The sequence below is a fragment of the Thalassophryne amazonica genome, chromosome 19, assembly GCF_902500255.1.
Source record: "Thalassophryne amazonica chromosome 19, fThaAma1.1, whole genome shotgun sequence".
NCBI classification, from domain to species: Eukaryota; Metazoa; Chordata; class Actinopteri; order Batrachoidiformes; family Batrachoididae; genus Thalassophryne; species Thalassophryne amazonica.
Window position 1 is genome coordinate 1,896,963 of NC_047121.1, and position 13,010 is coordinate 1,909,972.

General features: G+C 44.0%; 1 protein-coding gene across 1 annotated transcript in view; it reads right to left on the reverse strand.

Moving 5' to 3' along the window:
• The window catches only part of nrxn3a (neurexin 3a), a 580,025-nt gene that overhangs the window by 251,246 nt on the left and 315,769 nt on the right, over positions 1 to 13,010 (reverse strand). The window contains 3 exon segments of the mRNA XM_034159719.1: positions 281 to 541; positions 687 to 807; positions 1,053 to 1,172. Of these exon segments, the coding sequence (XP_034015610.1) occupies positions 281 to 541; positions 687 to 807; positions 1,053 to 1,172 (502 nt within the window).

Genomic DNA, 13,010 nt, shown 5'->3' on the forward strand with positions numbered 1-13,010 from the left:
ATGAATTACTGTATGTATTACACAGTATGTAAAACAGTAGGCCAAACGCAGTGGGGGAATACCCAGCAGACGTCAAGTTCTTCACATGCCTTATCATTTTTTACATGATCCTCTACTCCACCATTAGTCCCAAGTTCACTTGACCAAACAGTTCTTGGCTGCTACTCTAGTAACGGATCAGGTTCTACTGTGAATTAATCAACAAAGAGATGTGAGTGGAAACATGACCTTCTTGATGAAGGCTGTGGTCTATTAAGGTGGTCTATCATTTCCCACTTACCCTTTAACCAGCTCAACAGCAATAAAATCATTGCCATCTCCAGAGTTGAAGAGTATAAATCCATCTGGGGAGGTGGTTTTGAACTGGAAGAAAAGGTGCATGGATGTGTAGGCCTGTAGGGTGGCCAGGCTCAAATAGCTGGTCCTGGACTTGAAGGTGACTGGGTCGGCAATAATGGAACGCTCCCCAAAGCGGGCGTTGAGCTCGCAGTAATCTATGTCACCATTCTTGCACAGGTCAATGTAGAGCATTCCATTAAATCTGTGTTAAAGGCAAGAGGAAGACATATACCAATGTTTTTCCTTAAACAGTACAGTACAGGTCCACACAGCTGGAATCACTTGAAAAATCAAACCTCAGCTCAATAAAGGTAACAGGACTTTGAGAGAAAAAGTCAGTAAAGCACCTGAGACTCTGCAAATGGCCAATGAAACTGGAGGGGATGCTGGAAACAAAGCGGCGCTCTGTCATGATGCCCGTTTCGATATTATGGAACTCCAGTCGCGTGTGGTCTCCCACCATCTGGCCTGAAGATGGGGAAGGTGGGAGGGGACGGGTTGAAAACAAAGACAAAAAAACAAAAAGAAAAGAGAACGCTGTCTGACACTAACACAAAAGGGCTGATTTAAGGAGAAAATTGGATTAATGGTATTAGATGGATGTAATCTGTCACTAATCGTTACAGGTTAGTCTCTTAATTACAGTTAACAAGTTGAAATAACAGACAGCAGAATTCTATTGAAATATAAACCGTGGGAAAGCAGGTTAGTACCTTCTGCTACGTCATCGTCAACCTTTAGCTTGTAGGTTTTTCCGCGTCGTACCACAAGCACTGTATGCCATTCATTATCATTGAGCTTTTGCCCAGCATACAGGGTTTCTGGTCCCTTGCCTGGGAACAATGGTCAGTCACACAGTTAAAGTCATCTTCAGCCAAAAACCAAACCTCTGTTTTCCCAACAGTGACTTCAATTAAAAAAAGAAATAAATAAGAAATGCAATTAGCAATTATTTTATAGTTGTTTTTTATATTTGCCATAATTTCATGGATCATTTTTGGTACCAAATGTCAGCAAATAATGTAAAAAAACTAACGACAATCACAGTTTCCCACAGGTGAAGCCGACATCTGCAAATATCCAGTTCAGTCTGAGCAAAAATATCCAACGTGACATAAAATACAGCAAATCTGGAAACAAAACAAGGCTTTTTTTTCTTGATGAATGACTTAAACTTATGTATTAGGATAATACTTTGATTTGTTTTCCTTTGCTGACAAACTGATAAACCACATCAGGTACACAAAACATGCAAGAACAAAATGTAATATTTAAAAATGTGGAAAACAAAGATTTGATTTTTTTTTTCATTGTAATACAGTAAAAACTCTAAAATGCAGATGGAACATCTACAGTTGTAGTTCTCTGTCTGGATTTGGGTCCTGTTTCTGTGCAGCCTTCAGGACCTGTGTGCGATCAGCTAATTCACATCACTCTCATAAAGGTCCAAGGTGCCAAGTGCAAATATGCAGGTGAATTTAGAAAATGAGAGTAAAATAGAGATTTTATAGTTTTAGTGGAAATAATGTACAGAATAAGTTCTGCAGAATTAAAGAAACTCTACTGTGAGTGACACCAAATCCGTAAACTCAGATAGAGTTGACGAGCTGTTTCCGGGTTGATTTCCCATCATGACAGAATTGATTTAACACTGAATTTGCTGCCACTCCAAACAGTGCTGAGTGAACACATCAGTCATGGCGTGTTGTAAAGATTACTTCCACATAAAGTTAAGAACGTGTGAGCAAAATGTGCTGCCAGGATGCTGTGAATAGAGAATGATGCAGAAACCTGCAAGCGCAGTTTGAAGTCAACACTTGAACCAGTTTCTGAATTCCAAATACTTGTGGCTTCCCTGAGGATTCAGATGAAGTCTCCCAGACTATTACCTGCTCAGCACCCAAGATTAAATCTGGCACAACTTCAAGATCACACTGTTTCTCAGGAATTTGCAGACTGGAGGATTTAAAGACATAAACACAACTGGTGATCCGAAGAGACTGTGGGAGTTCTTGTCTTGAAAGTTGCTGATGATTGTACTGAGTGTCCACAGGAGGAGGTGTTTCATACCTGAGAACACTCTAAATATCATGCAGAGGAGTTGTAGCACACAGCTTGATGTACAGGGAGCTGAGAAAGCAGACTGTGATGGCTCTGCTGTTCTGTCACATCTGTCACATTGGGCCACCTACTTTCAGCATCTGCACAAGGCTGATCCTCCTCCTGGGATGTTTGGGTTCTTGTGGCTGATTCACCAGTCAATTGTAAAGCAACAAATGTTGGTGAAGCCGCAAATGAAAGAGCTGACTCAGTCTGGACTCAGTTCCAGCTACCTGCGGCTCAGTGAATAGAACAGTCTGAGCTCAAGTCAACCATCCACCACAGCACTTCTTCAACACCCGAGGTGATTTTTGGAAAGTGTTGTTTTCAGTTGATGGGCCTGCTCTCCGGAACATCCTGATAATTCATGGATCCTCTTGAAGTTGCACAGGCAGCCTGTACACAGGTCCTGAGAGTGCGTGGAGGCAGAGACTCTGGAGTCTTTCTCAGTGAAAACTTGCATTCATCAGGGAGGTGTTTTGGTTCCTACATGGTTTGATGCTTGCATGGACTGGGGTGTTGAGTTGTGGAAACCAGTGACTGAGGTGCTTTTGTTGGTGAGGAAATGTTGACTGACCTTGAATAGATTGTCAGTGCAATTACATGTGTGGAAACAACAGATACTCTGATACTTGAGAAGCTGAGTGAGGAACTGGAATGTCTGAGTTTGCGGCTGTCCTGGATGAAGACTAAGATTCAGGCTTTTAATAACCTCCTGAAATCAGCCATCAGAAGTGTATCTGTACACAGTGACATTGTTGAATTTGTGGAGATAGTCACTTGGCAGTGACGTTGATGTCTCTGGGTCCTTGTCTTTGAGGTCCAGAGATGCCTGGGAAGAGCTTATGAAGTCATAAGGTTCCTGTACAGAGGTTTTTGGTGATGCTTATATGTTTGCAGGAGAACTAAGGTCCATGTCTGTACGGTCCTGGTGCTTAATGTGTGGTTGTGAGACTTGACCACTAACTAGTAATGTGAGGTCATGCCTGGATGTCTTTTGCTCCCGGTTTCTTCAGATGATCTTTGTGTACAGTTGGAATAGATTAATATCAACTGAGAGGTTCCCCTCATCTGAGGGACACTAAGATGGGGGGTATGAGTCTGCTCTCTTTTTCTTTGAGGCATTAGGGCTGAGACCGGACCCTAGCCTAGCCTCGGGTCGTACAGTAACCCCTGTGCTTGGAGAATACAAAATATATATTTACATTACAGAAGGGGGCACCACCCCGGTTCTGGGAGAGCTCCTGCCCTGCTCCACCTGATTTTTTTAAAGTGGTGTTTTCCAGCTTCTTGATTGGCTGACCACACCTGATAGAGTTAACTGCCTGGTAGTGGAACAGGGAGAGTGAGAAAACATGCAGGACAGGAACAGAGTGGGGCAGAGCTGCCGGAACATAATGAAATGTCGAAAAGTGAAACGCTGTGAATACTTTCTGGATGCACCATATGTGACAACAGTGCCATGATATGCAACAATAACAGTAATTTTTAAATGTAAATTTTAAAGTGAACATTAACTTGAATCTAAATAATAATAATGGTACTCTAAATTTAAATCTCCATGTTTTGGAAAAAATGCAAATTGACCACACCCCTCTTCCTCACTTATATACAGAGGAGGTGGTGATTGGTTTTTGCTTTGGGTGGTTTCCTAAAACTGAAGTAATCCAACCCAATTTTTGGATTACATATGAAAATAACTGAATATTGCTGAAAGCTAAAATGTCATGTTTTTAGTTCCTATATGTTTTAAGCGTTATTGCTTTATGTTATCTTGTTTGTCTGGTTGTTAAATCCTGTTTACTGCACAATACAAAACACAGTTTCACTGTACAGTGTTTAATCTAATCTAATCTAATCTAGAGAACAGCAGGTCCCAGTTATTGTAGTCGCTCATCCATCTCCAACTACATTTACACAGTGTTACTCCACAGTTTAACCCGACAGTGGGCACCGGGAGACCCCTCTTAGAGCAATTAATGCCAACACACGAGAAGATTAACTGTTTACTGGCTGCAGGAGAGGGTGGTTGGCACTGCTGTCATATTATGTAGACAAAACTGTGCTTAGCTGCACCAAAACCTTGGTGACAGAAGCTGCATCTCACTGCTACATCAAGAGTTTAGTAAAACCCAGAATTTTTAGAACATTCACAATCAGCTTTCAGGCTCCTCTCCTGTGGAACCAGCTCCCAATTCAGATCAGGGAGACAGACACCCTCTCTACTTTTAAGATTAGGCTTAAAACTTTCCTTTTTGCTAAAGCTTATAGTTAGGGCTGGATCAGGTGACCCTGAACCATCCCTTAGTTATGCTGCTATAGACTTAGACTGCTGGGGGTTCCATGATGCACTGTTTCTTTCTCTTTTTGCTCTGTATGCACCACTCTGCATTTAATCATTAGTGATCGATCTCTGCTCCCCTCCACAGCATGTCTTTTTCCTGGTTCTTTCCCTCAGCCCCAACCAGTCCCAGCAGAAGACTGCCCCTCCCTGAGCCTGGTTCTGCTGGAGGTTTCTTCCTGTTAAAAGGGAGTTTTTCCTTCCCACTGTAGCCAAGTGCTTGCTCACAGGGGGTCGTTTTGACCGTTGGGGTTTTACATAATTATTGTATGGTCTTGCCTTACAATATAAAGCGCCTTGGGGCAACTGTTTGTTGTGATTTGGCGCTATATAAAAAAATTGATTGATTGATTGACTTGGACTTTGGTTTCTCTGTGTTGTATATGAAGAACAGGTTCTAATGGTGCTAACTGTACACATAGTGGTACAGCATTTACTCTGAAGTCCTAAAATAAAATGACTCAGTAGAGGTTCAATGAAAAGAAGAAGTAAATTCCTATGTTGGCCCTGAGGCCCATCAGAACCGGTACTTATTCCCAGATACAGAAGAGGGAAGTGGATTAAAGTCTATGAGTCGTACTGGACAATATAGGACACAAATGGGGGCTGGGGGTGGGGGGGGGGGGTAGCCTGACCCAGAACCAGAGCCAGTGACAACAGCAGACTCACACGGCCGTGACAGTCACTTACCACTACAAGATTTGGGCCAGAAATACAGTGAAAGTGATCCTTGTCCAGTCTGGCGGATTGCGGAGGTGTTCCTGGCAGTAGCGGCCACCTATCACCACCTCTTTAACGCAAAAGAGTCAGAGGAAGTGCTGCTAATTTGCACACTTCTCCAACACATTTCCATTTAGAGATTTAGTTTGAGGGGCATCACAGTGGCTTAGTGGTTCATTTCTGTTGCCTCACAGTGAGAAGGTTCCAGGTTCACTTCCCACCTGGTCCTTTTTTTGCATGTTCTCCCCATGTTCAGGTGGATTCCCTCCAGGTGCTTACCCCCCCCCACACACACACTTCCAAACACATGCAGGTTCGATGAACTGGAGACTCTAGACTGTCATGGAATCAATACACTCAACAAAATATACTCCAATAATAAAATAATAAAAACCAATAATGTCAGTACACCACAACAATGCACAAAAACACTCAAATTAAATAAAGACCTGAATATCCAATATTTTGTACAACTCATGTTACTGCTTTGCTTCCTTGTTTACTTATTTACTATTTAGTTTTTTTAAATTAAAGAATTTTTGGAATTAAAAGCCCTTATTTTAAGTAACAGCACATGCTGTGGTGAGCACATGCTACACTGAGTTCCTGTCTGTTGTTAGACCCGCCCACAGGGAAACAAAGCGAGTTCCATATACAGAAAAAAGTGCAAATTTATACTCCAGTGCAAGTTATGTATGTTTTTTTTTCTCTACAAGAGGCATTTTTGGGACAGATGTTACCTGTGTATCCGACCTTTTTATTTTATGCAAAAAATATATGGATTTGATTCATATGTTTTTACATCAGCCAAACTTGAACCTTCATGCACATGTGTGAGTTTTTTCACGCCTGTCGGCTGCGTCATTCGCTGTGGGCAGGCTTTGATGTGAGCACTGGTCCCACCCTCTCATTGTTGTTTCATTGCAAGGAAATGGAGGAATGATTTGGGCTTTTTTCCATCAGAATTTTTCAGAAACTGTTAGAGACAGGCAGCTGGAAACCATTCGAAAAATTTTCTGGCTTTCGGTGAAAATTTTATGGGCTTCACAGAGATTACGGAGTGTTACTACCGCTTTAAGGACGGCCCACAATGGCGCACGGCGCGCCACACTCCGAACCGCAATCAACAGGCAGAAACCACCACATCATTTCTAAACAGATGGCTGTGTCGATCCGGGACCATCGTGTGCATTTTCTCTGGTTATCACAAGAGCTGGACATCAGCCATTTTCCGGCAGATTTCACTTTTAACAAGAGATTTTGTCATGGAAAGCTGCGCGGAGGCTTCGCGCATCAGGACCGATTCGCTGATGGAGCGAGACAAAGGAACACCTCTGTTTTGGAGTGTCAGAGGACAAGTTGGTACATGCCTGTCTTGGCTTTCAGTGGCTTACCAGTCGAGTGAGTATAAGAGAAATTGTGGAGAGCTGGGCATGTCCCAACTTGTCCTCTGGCACTCCAAAACATTCAGATGCATTGAGAGCCACTCTGTTCTCAGAACTGTGGAATCTTTCAGGCGATTGCTAATCTGGTTATTCATTTGGCCTCCCCAACACAGCTGCACTTAAAGGTCGCTGTGATAAAAAACCTCCTCAGAAGATCAACACTTAAGGCTCGCACCCTGGTCATCCCCCCTCCCCTCAGCTTCTCCAGCTCTGACGTTGACTGTAGACAGTGGACTGCTCAGGGCTGAGCCCCTCCCCCTCCAGGATTGTCAGACAAGGCCGTTGACGGCGCCAAATAGGCTGCCTCTGGAGTGTTCTGATAAACTGGACCTTCAGATCTCGGTTGTCGTCCTGTGTCCTTGTTTTGTCTGTGTGATTATTGTTTTTCTGTGCTGATGGGGATTTTTTTCCTCATTGCTGCTGTGTAACGCAGTGGCTATGAGGGTTTTTTTTTCTCCTTTTCCCTCGTGTTTTGCTTTTCAATATATGTTTATGTACCGGGCCGGCCTATGTGTGTTGTGTGATTTGTTATGGGTCGGTCTTGGTTTGCTCAGCCCTGCTATTGACCAAGGCAGGGATGTGCATCTGGAGCTGGTCCCCGGGCGCCTAATGGCGACTTCTGCTCCTACTGGCAGTTAGGATGGGATAAATGCAGTAGACACATTTCATTGTGCAGGGAACATGTTCTTCTGTGCATATGACAATAAATTCTTTTGAATCCTTGAATCCTTGAAACGGAAGGTGTTTCCTTTGTCTCGCTTTCATCAGCGAATCGGTCCGTGACGCGTGAAGCCTCCGTGCGGCTTTCCATGACAAAATCTCTTGTTAAAAGTGAAATCTGCTGGAAAATGGCTGATTTCCAGCTCTTGTGATAACCAGAGAAATTGCACACGACGGTCCCAGCTCCACACAGTGATCCGTTTAGAAATGATGTGGTGGTTTCTGCCTCTCGATGGCAGCTCGGAGCGCAGCGAGCCACGTGCCATTGTGGGCCGTCCTTAAAGCTGTAGTAACACTCCTATTCTCTGTGAAGCCCGTAAAATTTTCACCGAAAGCCAGATAAATTTTTCGAATGGTTTCCAGCTGCCTGTCTCTAACAGTTTCTGAAAAAATTCTGATGGAAAAAAAGCCCAAATCATTTCACCATTTCCTCGCAATGAAACAACGATGAGAGGGGTGGAGCAGTGTTCACTCAAAGCCTGCCCACCGGCGAATGACGCAACCCGACAGGCGTTGGAAAAACTCACGCATGCGCACGAAGGTTCAAGCTTGGCTGACGTAAAAACCTATGAATCAAATCCATAAGTTTTTGCATAAATAAAAAGGTCGGATACTTTTCTCACAGACCTCGTATGTTATAATAATGGGCACTGCTGAATTTCTGTCTAAAGCTGAGGAACTGTGGTAAATAAAATGTATAAACGTTTTACGTTTTCCGTAATTATTGTATGGCCTTGCCTTACAATATAAGCGCCTTGGGGCAACTGTTTGTTGTGATTTGGCGCTATATAAATAAATTGATTGAATTGATTGATTGATAAACCATTGCATGTGCAAATGTTGGTCCATAAGCAGACTTAAATAGAGATAAAATGGGAGTGGAAGATAATTGCAGGGTGGGTTTGTGTGCAGCAGTCAGCTGGATGGATAAGACGTCAACTGCAGCTCAGTTTTACTGTGTGGAAGTTAAGACGCGTAAATGACTTGCAGGTTTGCGCTCTGCCTGTCTGCAACAAGCACAAACCTGTGAAGCTGCACAATTCAGATGCACTGAAAGAGTGTCATGCTTTTACTTTTACCAGAGTATTTAGTTTTAATTCTTAACTGATGTTTGCACCAGATATGATTCAAAACAGCCACATTCACACATGAAAGATATGTGACTTGATGCATCATCAGCCATCTGTCTGTGGCTGCGTCTGTCGCAGCCACGCCCCCTGAGCCAGAGAGGCCAACTGTGCCGCTGGTCCCGCCTTGCAACATTAAAGCACAGTAGTAGAGAAGCTTGAATCTTCGACTGGACTGGGTTGCTTGACGCGAGGACGTTTCGCTTCAAATCGTCAAATTCTTCTCGACAAGAGTCAAGACAGAAGTCAGACCACCAGAGCAAGAATTTTAGCTGAGGAAGCTTCTGCGATTTAAAGCGAAACGTCCTCGCGTCAAGCCTCCCAGTCCAGTGGAAGATTCAAGCTTCTCTACTATGGAAACCACCTGGACAACTGAGAGCCTACACAGAAACATTAAAGCACAATCCAATAACAGAAGAACTGCAGCTGTGGTAAAAAATGCCTTTACACTTCTTTTTATTCAGTGTGCATGTGAGTCTGTGCACTAAACTCATCACGGGACATCAGTCCAATAGGACCTGCTCTCATTTCTTTCATTGTCAATGTTCCGTATGTGTGACTGAATATTCCGTTCAGTTCATTTACTTTCTGAGTGATTTTAATGGGAATTCTGTAGTATCAGCTCAGTTTTTAATAGGACTAGGGTTCAAAGAACCCTAACTACAGTTTGGATCAGTGGTTTCTCTCTCCTTTTTCTACATGTGGCTTTGTGTGGTCTTGGGAGGAGCTCAGGCTTTTTGCACCTCCTTTTCCTGCACTCACCTCCCTCACTGTCTCCTTTACACACTATTTTGCACGTAGTGTTTTGTTTTGCTCCTCTGGACCTTTTGTTTACAGATACACTGAAAGAGCTTGAATACAGCAAGTGTTGCATTCAAGCTCCTCTATGCATTTTCTGTTTCACCTCATCACTTGGACCCGTGTGTCCATGGCCAGGTCACTCATTCACTTATTTTCAGGCAGCATTTGTAAGTGCTTCCAGCCTTGTATGAGATGCCAGATGGTAAGCTATTTTCTTCTTTCTTCTAGCATTTACTTTTGCTATGTGGCTAATTTTGCCTATGCTGTGTACAGATGTTTAGACTGTTCAGTGTTAACAGACTGCCTTACAGACTGAACCTGTCACCTGGTTTGTCTTCTTTTGCTGTGTACTGAATTGGACTGTGGCCTTGAGATGCCAGTGGACTGACTTATTGTCTCCATCTGTGGGCTCTGTAAATTCTGCTGCTATGGCCCATTATTTGTGCTTGCTACTGTAAGAAATAAAACACCTTTTCTTAAAAATCCAGAGTTTGTTGTTATTCTGTGAGGGAGTCTCTGTCTTGCATTCTGACACTAACATCCACCTATCCATTTTCTGAACTTACTGCTTCCAATTAACAGTCACGGGAAAGGGTTTGGAGCAGAGGTGGGACAAAGTCATCATCAAGTCACTTTCAAGTCATGAATCTGCAAGTGCCAAGTCAAGTCTCAAGTCAGCTTGCAAACAATTGGTGGTCATTATGACTTGAGACTTGACTTGGGACTTGCAGATTCATGACTTGAAAGTGACTTGATGGTGACTTTGTCCCACCTCTGGTTTGGAGTCTATCCCAGAGGTCATTGGGCAAGAGGCCTTGGATAGACCACCAGTCTATCACAGGACCAACACATATTGACAAACACTTTCCCTGAGAGAGTCTTCCCACAGGATCAATAAAGTTCTATCTAATGTAATCTTTCGCATTTTCACTCACACTTACAGTCAAATAAGAATCACCGACTTACATAACCAGCCTGTCTTTCGAGGTGGGAGTAATCCGGAGCACACGGACGGAAACCTTAACAGAGCTGATTTAACACAGAAAACTTCTCTAGGACTAACCCACTGATCCACAGAACTTGGAATGTTCTTATGAAGTAATCCGTGTTAACACGGCAGTTTGGATACATTTGTTGATGATACAATTTCAATTAAACTGGAAAAGAAAGATGACTTAACACAACAACAGGTTAACTGACACATAAGTCAGGTCAGATGTGTTGGTATCACATGATCAGGAGGAAATGCACCACAGGTGTGTGAGGAAAATTCTAGAACAGGGTGTGGCAGGCAGGAAATGAGGACAAGAGGGACACGCTTGACACCAAGCACTCAGCCCCAGACAAGATAAATCCCTCCACAAAACCCCAGTGCAAGAATACACACAGATCAAATCATGACATCCCCCCCCCCCCCCCATGGCCAACCCCAGACAGCCCAGAAGCCCCAGGATGGAAGTCAGTGATCTAAGCCGGATCCAGGATGAAGTGAGACAGCACCCAGGAATGCTCTTCAGGGCCGTAGCCATCCCAGGCCACCAGATACTGCATCCAACAACCCAGGTGTCGAGAAGACAGGAGGCGGTGAACGGAGAAGAAAGTGCCACCATCCATGAACCAGGTGGGTGGAAGGGGTCTGGCCGGAGGACACAAAGGACTAGTCTGTACAGGTTTAACATGACTCACGTGGAATGAAGGATGTATCTGTAGAGCCCCAGTGAGGTGCAGATGAATAGACACTGGGTTGATCACCTTGTGACGGGGAAGGGGCCCACAAACTGGGGTGCGAGCTTGCGTACCGCCCCTCAAAGTGGCAGGTCCCTGGTTAACAACCAAACCCGTTGGAAGAGCGAGTAGGCCAGTTCAGGAGAACAGTGGCGCTCTGCTGCCACCTTGAAAGAAGAGGTCTTGAGCAAGGTTCGCTGGGCCTGAACCCAGATCCTCTTGCAGCACTGGATAAGAGCTAGAGCAGAGGGGACAGAAGAGGATGAGTCTGTGGGAGGTAACAGAGGAGGTTGATATCCATGAACCACATGGAACAGGGAATAACTGGTAGCTGAGGTCGGAAGCAGGTTATGGGCCAATTCCACCCAGTGAAGTTGTGCAGCCCAGGTAGACGGATTGCGGGATGCTAGGATGCTAACTCCCTTGTCCAGTTCTTGATTTGCATGCTCAACTTGGCCGTTGACCTGAGGATGATACCGGGATGTAAGACTAGTAGTAGCTCCTATCAATTTGCAAAACTCAGCCCAAAAATGGGACACAAACTGATGGCCCCGGTCCGACACAATATCCTGCGGAAATCCATGCAGTTTAAACACATTTAGTAGCAGGACCTCAGTGGTCCCCTTGGCAGTGGGGAGTTTAGTGAGTGGAAGAAGAATTGACACATGTTGGAAAACCAGTCTATCACTGTAAGAATTATGGTGTTGCCTTGCGAAGCCAGAAGGCCGGTGACAAAGGATGCTTGGGGATTGATAGGGGAAGCAATTTTATGGACGGACTTTGGTTGGAAGTCTTTTGGGCAGCGCATATCTGGCAGACGTTTGCATATTCAGTCACATCTTGGCCCATACTGGGCCACCAAAAGCATTGGAGTACCATCCACATAGTCTTTTTGATGCCGGGGTGACAAGCGAACTGTCTATAATGAGCCCAGTGGACGACTTCACCTCTGATAGATCTTGAAAAAAAACAGCAACCCCTCCAGGCACCCTTGGGCCATGGACTCCTTTCCAGAAACTAGCTTGACCTTATACACTATTCCCCACGTGAGGGCAGAAACAAAGCACACCGAGGGGACTACAGTTTGGGGTTCAGTGCTGTGACCCACGGATTCAGCGTGACAGAGAGTTTGGCTTGCCATTCTCGGAGCCCAGTCAGAGGAGAGTGTAAAGTGTTTTGATACTGTTGACCATAAAATTTTATTACAGAGATTAGAGCATGCCATAGGTATTAAAGGCACTGCGCTGCGGTGGTTTGAATCATATTTGTCTAATAGATTACAATTTGTTCATGTAAATGGGGAATCTTCTTCACAGACTAAAGTTAATTATGGAGTTCCACAAGGTTCTGTGCTAGGACCAATTTTATTCACTTTATATATGCTTCCCTTAGGCAGTATTATTAGACAGTATTGCTTAAATTTTCATTGTTACGCAGATGATACCCAGCTTTATCTATCCATGAAGCCAGAGGACACACACCAATTAGCTAAACTGCAGGATTGTCTTACAGACATAAAGACATGGATGACCTCTAATTTCCTGCTTTTAAACTCAGATAAAACTGAAGTTATTGTTCTTGGCCCCACAAATCTTAGAAACATGGTGTCTAACCAGATCCTTACTCTGGATGGCATTACCCTGACCTCTAGTAATACTGTGAGAAATCTTGGAGTCATTTTTGATCAGGATA